This window comes from Trichosurus vulpecula, chromosome 6 (genome assembly GCF_011100635.1).
Source record: "Trichosurus vulpecula isolate mTriVul1 chromosome 6, mTriVul1.pri, whole genome shotgun sequence".
Taxonomy (NCBI): domain Eukaryota; kingdom Metazoa; phylum Chordata; class Mammalia; order Diprotodontia; family Phalangeridae; genus Trichosurus; species Trichosurus vulpecula.
Window position 1 is genome coordinate 247,875,887 of NC_050578.1, and position 8,917 is coordinate 247,884,803.

The 8,917-nt window shown below is 49.3% G+C and overlaps 1 protein-coding gene across 1 annotated transcript in view; it reads left to right on the forward strand.

The window, feature by feature from the left end:
• PRR5L (proline rich 5 like) overlaps nucleotides 1-7,902 on the forward strand; it is a 92,783-nt gene extending 84,881 nt beyond the window's left edge. The window contains exon 9 of the mRNA XM_036764537.1: nucleotides 6,635-7,902. Coding sequence (XP_036620432.1) covers nucleotides 6,635-7,023 — 389 coding nt within the window. The 3' untranslated portion in view covers nucleotides 7,024-7,902. The remainder of the gene's footprint in view (nucleotides 1-6,634) is intronic.
• The last annotated feature ends 1,015 nt before the right edge of the window (nucleotides 7,903-8,917 follow it).

The window sequence follows — 8,917 nt, forward strand, 5'->3', positions numbered from 1 at the left end:
GCTGTGCTGGGTTGGAGGGGATGGTCACCGTGCTGCTGCTGGGAGCGGATCTGTCCCAGGTCTGGCTCAGGGCTGTCACTCATCCTTACTGAGCTGCAGCATAGGGCTTGAGACCTCAGGGATTCTTCCTCAGGAACTGATGGCAGAGCTATGGGACCGTACATGTCTTACTGGCAGCTAGGTCAGTGTCTTTGATCTTGTCCTTGGCCCAGGTTCGTAGGTTCCCTGTATCGAGTACTCAGATGTTCTCTCTGCCTTGGCTCTTCTAACCCATCATACTCACCCCATTGCCAAACCCCTCCTTCATAGTGGTTGTTAAAGTTGATGGTGTTTGGGCTTAGTTTTCTTCTGTTTAGCCCCAGAAGACAAAACTAGGAGAAGGGGGAACAAGTTCTTGAGAGGCACATTTCAACACTATGTAAGGAAACAATTAGTCCTGCCCCAAAGTGGGATGGGCAGCCCTGACCTCAGGTATTGGGCTTCCCATCCATAGAAGAGGCTGGATGACCACCTGTTGTCCAGGATATTGTTAAAGTTCCCCCTTTAAAGCCCGCCACAGTAGCCAGAGCACTGGATTTGGAGTCTGAAGACCTGCATGGGCATCCGAGGTTTGTGGATTTTGTCAGATCACCTCACTTCTGGAGGCCTCTGTTTTCTTCCCTCCAGCTCCTGTTATCCTGTGGTATTCAATGACAGGAGGCTTGAATGTGAGCATTGAAATCAATTCATTGTGCCAGCCACAGTGATTAGGAAATGGTGGAGCCTGTTTCTATCCCTAGCTATAGGGATATAGGATATAATATGTCCTATATAACAGGATATAGGGTATAATATATCCTATATTATAGGGTATAATAATATATAATAATCCTTATCCATAGGGATATAGGGTACAATATAATATATAATAGGAGGATGTTAGCAATAGGTCAAAGGACATAGGATTATCGATCTAAAGCTCGCGGGGTCATTCTGAACCATCGAACCTGACCCCTTTGTTTTATAAAGGAGGAAACCAGAGGCCCAAGGCTGTGCACAGATCTTAAGTAACAGAGGTGGAATTTTGAACCCAATTCCTCTAATTCCAGATCCTGTGATGTCTGCTGTACTCAGCTGTTGCAAAGGAGTGGGCCTGGGTAGGGGTGTAGGGTGGAGAAGGGGAATGCAGCCTCTGCCCCAATCTAAAGGAGGAAGTTCTTGTTCTTTCTCTGGGCCTCTTTTATCAGAGGTGGGCAGGACCCATCCTTGCCAATTCTCACAGTCTGGTTCATGTTCCTCTGGAGACACCTACCTACTTGACCACTGTAACCACAGATGAGAGGATGCCAGGCCCTGGCTTGCTCTAGGCTTCGTGGTGCAGTCAGTCTGTGCCCAGACAGCCACTTCAAGAGAGTAACTTCTCTGCCTTCTTTAAATCCTGCCTGGGTACTTTGCTGATGTGGCCATGTTGGCTGGGTCTTGGTCCATCCTAGTTGGGAGGGGTGGGCTTCCAGAGAGGCTTTTGTGGTAGGCAGTGGTCAAGACACCTGTGTAGGCTTAGAAGACTGGGGACATGGGAGGGAGTCCTCCATCGTCTTCATGTTACTAAGGACAAGAGTCCATTTAGAACAGGGGTTCTTAACATATTTTGTGGCACGGACTCCTAGTGAAGCCTTTGGGTGCCTCATAATAATAGTTTTAAATGAATGAAATAAAATACATAGAATTACAAAGGAGATTAATTATTTTGAAATACAGTTATCACTTTTTTTTTAAATTCATGGAGCGAAGGTTAAGAACCTCTAGCGTAGAAGGTAATGAAAAAATTCCTCTGGGAGAATGGAGGAGGAGGGGCGCAGGGGAAGTGTAGGCAACGTGAAAAAGAAAACATGGCACTAAAAATCTGTTTCCTAAAAAAAGAAGTCAATATAGCCGAGATGATAGGCCTTCACCAACTCATTAGTGGAAAACATGCGGTAATTAACATTTTATTTATCATAATAATAATTAGCATTTACATGATGCTTTATGGTTTATAAAGCACTTGATAAATGCCGTCTCTCAGCAGATCCTTACAACCACCCTATAAGGTAAGTCTGTTATGATCCCTGTTTTACAGTTAAGGAAACTGAGGCAGAAGGAGGTTAAGTGATTCTGCCAAGGTAACCACTGATTAGTGTCTGAGGCAGGATTAAAACTGAGCTCTCCCTGACTCCCACACAGCTGCAGAGGTGCCCCCTGGGATCTATTCTCATACATTCCTTATGGAGGATCCCCCCAAAATCTAGGAACCCCTATATTTCGATTTCTGTGTAGACCAGAGCAAACATCTTAACTCTCAAGAACCTGGCTTTGGACACCTGGTTCTGCTGCGTAACCTCCCTGGGCCCGTTTCCACATGAGTTTCCATTTCAGCAGAGCGTGGGGTAGATCAGTAAAACCTCGGTGGGCCTCAGTGTCCCCATCTGTAAATTGCGGGGATCACAATAAAGAGCCCGCCAGGCCCCTTTGGCTCTCAGTCCTTTGGCCTGTGGAGTCTTTCCTCTTGCTGGTGGCTCAGTGCCCACTTTGAAGCGAGACCTAAGGGCTTCAAAGGGATACAATAAGCCCTGCTCTGCAGGGTGGCCCAGACAACGTGTGTGTCCCCGCCCTTGGTGAGCTGTGACTGTTCCCGGGGAATGGGGTGGAGAAGAAAGGAAGTCTCTGGGGATCTTTGCTCTGTAGCTGGTCCAGGCCTCTTATTTTACAGATGAGGAAACAGAGTCACGGAGAGATGGAAAATGACTCGCTTAGCATCCCACAGGTCATAAGGGATGGCGTCAGGACTGGAGAGCAGTCCCCCCGCTCTCAGTCCAAAGGCAGTTCTTTCCATTTTTAAAATAGGGGAGGAAAAAAGATGAAAACCGTTTTCCTGAGTCAGTCTGAATCTGCAAAACTCTGGCTCTCTCCCCCAGTTTAGTTGTAGAGACTCCCACCCGCAAATCTAAATGCCCTAAGCTCCCTTTCTCGTTCACAAAAGCCCCACGGACCACTTGCTCTCCCTTGTCTCTCCTGATAGCTGGCTGGGTATTTTTCTTTTAAACAAAAGCAGCTCCATCCAGATACAATGACATTTTTTTTACATGACAAGCAGCCCATTTGTCTCTACCTACCAGAAATAGTGACTGGGAAGGAATGCCCCACTATGGGATTGGTGAGAGACCTGACAATGGCAGCATTGTCCCCAGCCCAGCCCTGTGGAGAGGAGCCATTGAGGCTGGGAGATCAAAGGCCTGGGAACTCTGAGTCCCCAACAAAGGGAATGAGGAACCTATCCTTGGAGCGGTCCCTCTTCTTTGGGCCTTTCAAAGGCACTGGAATTTTGGCTCCAGTGTGGTGTAATTAATTCCCAAACCCAGCAGGGCATCTGGTGTGGGAGGGCTGAAGGGAGGCCCCGTGGGAAAGGGGTGAGAAGTGGCCCGGAGGCAGGTATGAGCAAAGTAGCATGCTGCTGGCTGGTACGGATGCTTCTTAAGGGGGTAGTGCCAGGCCCTGCCGGGATGCAGCAACCGCTCGGACCCGGTCTCTTCTGAAGCATCCCCGGCTGGTTCTTGTAGAAGAGAAGAGGAAGGAGGGGAGGGCAGAAATGAGCAAACATCCGATGGGAGCTCTGGTGTCCAGGCACGCCGCAGGCCTGGCTCAGGGCCTTGCTTCCTTCCTTCCACCTCATCCACATGAGCTGGAGTTTTGTTTATAACCCAGAGCCCCAGAAAGGCAGGGTGCAAAGGAGAAAAGAAATGGGGAGGGGGAACAGAGAAAGTATACAGGAAAATTACAAGATAGTGTAGACCCAAAGAACATATGGGAAACATGTGCCAACACCAAGATGAGGGTGGCAGTGACTGGGTGACCTTGGATGAGCCCCTTAACCTCCCCAGGACTTAGTTACTTCAGCTTTAAAATGAGGTCTTTGGACTAGGGTGTCCCTGAGCCCCTTTCTACCTCTAAGTCTATAACCCTCTGATGATAATTATAGTAACAGTAATTCATGACATGTGAATAGCCCCTTTCCTCCAGGAGTTGGAGCCTGCCCGACCAATCAATCAATCATTTATTAATGCTGGGATCCTGGGATCATAGGTTTAGAACCGGAAAGGACTTTGGTGATCGCCGAGTGCAGAAACAGGCCCAGAGAAGTTAATTAGTAGCTACCAATTATATGGCGCCTACTGTGTGCCAGGCACTGTGCTAAGCACTGCACTGTTAGGATCCTCGTGACAACCCTGGGAGGCAGGTGCTATTTATTCCCATTCTCCAGATGAGGAAACTGAGGCAGACAGCAGTTAAGTGACTTGCTCAGGGTCTTACGGCTAATAAGTGTCTGAGGCTGGATTTGAACTCAGATCTTCCTGATTTAAAGTCCGGTATTCTATTCCCCACACAAGATTCAAAGACAAAAAAAAAAATCCTGGCCCTTACGGAACTTACATTCTGTCAAGAGAGACAATACATACATATATGTGTGTGTAGAAAATGTTTCGAAAATAAACATATAAGTCAAGGTAATTAGCAGGGGTGGAGAGGGGCATCAGGAAAGGCCCTAGTGCAGAAAGTGATTTGCTAGGAGCTTTGAAGCAAATTAAGGATTCTGCTGAAGGAGGAACTGTGTGGATGTGGTTCAAAGAGTGATTTTGGAATCAGAGGGCCTGTGTTCAAATGCAGACTCTGCCACATGCTGGCAGTGTTGACTTGGGTGAGTTACTACATTTTTCCAGCTCTCAGTTTTTTTCCTCTTTAATGTGGAGGGTAGGAAGAGGGAGAATGACTCAGTGATCTTGCAGGCCCTGTGTCTTGATTCTCTCCACCCAGTCCTGGGAACCAGCTCAGATCATCCCCTCTCTAAGCCGGGGCGTGTACCAGCCCCTCCCATGCGAAGTGAGTGCCCGTAAATGGACCAGAGATAACCAGTGTTGGTTGAAAGAGTCAGGAGGGTCTCTCTTACAGGGGAGGGATGAAAACGTGGGCTACCTTTGCCATAGCCCCTGTTCTTCCCAGAGGCTGAGAGACAAGGAAGGTGGAACAAAAAGGCCCAGCTTGCTAACGCCTTCCATGCAGGAGACAGGAAGCACAAAGTTCTTGATAGCCTAAAACAGGCTGAGCTCAAGGTGAAATTTAGGGATGCTAAATGCAAATTTTAGGTTTAGGAAAAACCAGCTTCACAAATAAATGCCAGATGCAGAGATGTGGTGAGACAGCGCTTTGCCTGAGGAAGATCTGGGGCGTTTGTGTTTTTTGAAACTGCGAGGTCAGCATGAGTCAGTAGTGTGATAGATAGACTGGCCAACCAAGTGGTGGAAGCTTAGGCTGCCTCTGTGGCTGGCCGGAGCACGGGATCGTAGACTTCAAGCTGGAAGGTTCGTCAGAGGCCTTCACGTCCACCCCGCTCATTTTACACATGATGCTCCTAAGGTCCAGACACACAGCCAGGAGGTGTCTGAGGCAGGATTCAAACCCAGGTCCCCCTGACTCCCCAGTGCAGAGCTCCGTGCACTAGGGAAAGTGTGTCGTATTCTCCTCTGGTGTGGAACATCGTGCTTGGTTCTAGGTGTCACATCACAGGAAGAACGTTCATTGTTAAGCTGGAGGGAGCCCATAGGAGGGCAGCCGCAATGGTGGTGGGCCCATGCCGTGAGGAACCGTGGATCAGAATTGTGATGTTTTGTCTGAAATATTTGAAAGCCTGTCTCGTGGGAAAGAAATGAAAGGTTAAAAAGACTTGCCCGGGGTAGGGAGTAAGTAAGCATCAATGGCAGGGTTTGAACCCAGGTCCCCTGATTCATTCCAGGGTCAGTGTCCTTATGCCGCAGTGCCTCCTGTGATGGCTGAGCACTCTCAGAAAAATCTAGAAGTATGAAGGCGGATGGGTGGGCATTCCCCGCGAGGGCAGCCAGCGACCCCAATAACGGAGGTCTAGAGCCGGGAGGTCTTCTCCTTTGAGGTCACCTTGTCCAGCCCCCTCATTTTATAGGTGAAGGAACTGAGGCCGCAAAGAGGGGAAGCAGCTTGTCCAAGGTCACACCAAATGGACTGGGGCAAGATTCGAACTCAGCTCTCAGTTCCAAAGCTGGTAACCTCTTCTCTGTCCTGGGCAGGTAGGTGGCACAGTGGGTAGATCGGCGGGCCTTTGTTCAAATCTCATGTCCGATTCTAACTAGCTGGGTGACCCTGGGTGAGTCACTTAACCTCTCTGCCTCGGTTTCCTCATTTGTAAAAGGGGTAAGAGTACTCCCCTCCCAGAGTTGTTGTGAGGCCCATATTCATGAAGCACCTGGCATGTAGTGGGTGTTACATAACCGTTAGCTGTTATCCCCACTATCATGGTTACTCTGCCATGTTGTAGAAGAAAGGTGACAATTAGCCGTGTGGTGGAGTTGGACAAGAAGCCACGATCATGGGATCCTCAGATTCATTCCTGAATTCCTTGGATTCTAACATAAGGAGTTCTTTAATTCGGTATTCATTGACCATAAGCACCTACTGTGTGCCAGGCATCATACCAGACCCTGAGGATAAAGAGATACCGAGAGCACAGCCCTGCCCTCTGCTGCAGGAGCCAGTAAGGCAGGCAGGGATCCTCCCCGCCTCCCGCCGTGACGCCTCTTCTTTTCTCCCCCAGCACGACGGCATTCTCGAGCCCGCCCCAAGGTGACTGTCCTCAACTACTCGCAGGCGGCGGTGGCGCCCCGACCTCTCCACGAGATGGCCTTGACCCCCCTGACGGAGCAAGAGGGGGAGGCGTACCTAGAAAAGTGCGGCAGCATCCGCCGCCACACCGTGGCCAATGCCCACTCGGACATCCAGCTGCTCGCCATGGCCACCATGATGCACTCCGGCATGGGGGAAGAGCCCGACGGTGGCGACAAATGCCTGCTCCTCCCACCCAGCTTCCCTCCCCACCGGCAGTGCTCCAGCGAGCCCAACATCGTAGACAGCCCCGAGGAACTCGAGGAGGGGGTGGTGGATGTTCAGGAACACGGGGACCTCAGCTGTACATCTCTCAGCTGAGCCGCTTCCCTGGGCAAGGCAGGTGGCCCCAGGAGAAGGAGAACCCCCAGGCAAGAATTTCCCAGTGGCTAGAGATGACACCAGAAAGGCTGAACATTTATTTCACTGTACAGGGAAGTTTTGGAAGCAAGCCAGGTTTAATTCTATCCTCAAGGTCATGTCCAGATGCCAGGACCTTCATTTCCCTTTGGTGATACTGCCTCTGCATCCCTCCCTGACCCTCGTCCTCCCCGTTTGGATGAGACACTGTCTAACATCTCAAAGACCCAGTTCCATAGCACCCCTTGCCCTGAGTCTCTGGATTCTAACCCTCTTGCCCAGGCAGCCTCTTCTAACCATCCCTAAGGCAGTTTCCTTCAACAGTGAATTCTCTTGGGCTGCCCGGGGTATTCCTCAATATGAGTGGCATTATCCTAGCAAGGGGTGGTTGAGGACCTTGGTCGCTTGGTTGACTGTACCAACAGGAACGTTTCCGTTGGAGTGATCTTTCTTGTTGCTCTTGAGGCAAAGATGCTGAGGAACATAGAGAGGAGGAAGAAGACAGAGTTAACTTCCTTCTTTGTTGGGAAAGTGAAAGATGAGAAGACTCTTAATCTCCAAGATGCCAAATGAATGAAGACATCCTAGGAATGCTTTGAATTCAGAGCATCTTGATTTGTGTGTTTCATATGTAAAGGAAGAGTTGTCCCCAAAAGTGGGACAGGATGGAGTTTATGTGGGTAGCGTTTCAAATCAAGTCAAAAAGGGAGTTGTGGCTGGGATGGCTGTGTTGGACCCAGACAGTTCCTCCTGGGGGATCCTTGTCAAATACGAAGAACGTGTGTGTGTGTGTGTGTGTGTGTGTGTGTGTGTGTGTGTGTGTGTGAGAGAGAGAGAGAGAGAGAGAGAGAGAGAGAGAGAGGGAGAGAGAGCGCACCAGGGTCTTTACCTTCTTAATTCAGACACTGACCTTTTCCCCCACGTTGAGTGAAAATGACTGCCTGACAACTGTTAGACTATTCCTGGAATTGACTTGAATTTTTAAACTTGTGTATAGTTCATTAAAAAAAAATAGAGTTTGTTTGTTTGCAAAGGTTTGCACGTAGGATCTTGCACTTTTCATCTAATGTCTTCAGACTGGGAAGAGTACACCTCCCCTCCTTGCCTTCCCCACAACTAGTGGCTGCAGGAGTGTTTTAGGGGCAGTGAGGTCTGCGCGGTGACCACTGGTGGGCCACTGAGAACTACGGAACTCTTGAAACTAAAACGACCCTCTGTGTGCTGTATTAGTAGCTTATGAGGCCGAATCCCCACCCCACCTCCCCCTATCCCCTCAGGTCTGGTGGATGGAAGGCTGACCCTGGAGTTGGGAAGTCCCACCTGGGATAAGTCCTAGTCTTGTGATGATGGGCAAATCGCTTGAACCTTTCGTTGGCAGTTATCCAAGACTAGTTGCCAATCTGCATCTAAAGACATTTGTACCCTGAGAGTTTCTTCACACTGATGAAAGGTTAAGGCAGGAGGCCTTGGGGGCAGGGGAGCCACCTTGCCTTGTGGGTTAAGATTTCCCCCTGGGGAGGTGAGAGGAGACAGATAAGGGAGAAACTCATTTTCTGTGAGTCAGGAAACCTGTCTGCTTCTGGGGGACACCTAAAGTTGTTAGATACCGGATGAACTGTAGTTCTCCGTTTAGGAGAACAGCACTGTGTGAATGTGAGTCTCTAGTCTTGTATTGTTTCCATCATTAAATCCAACGTTGTAGGATGTCTCTATTACCTGCAAACTCCAGCCAACCCTCTCCCCTTTCTCTAAATATGTTTCCCTGTCCAAAGCCCTTTCAGATGAGATGGTCTCCCCGTCCCCCTAAACAACTTCCTTGGCTCTTTGTCAGTCTGTGGAAAACATTTTTTTTAAA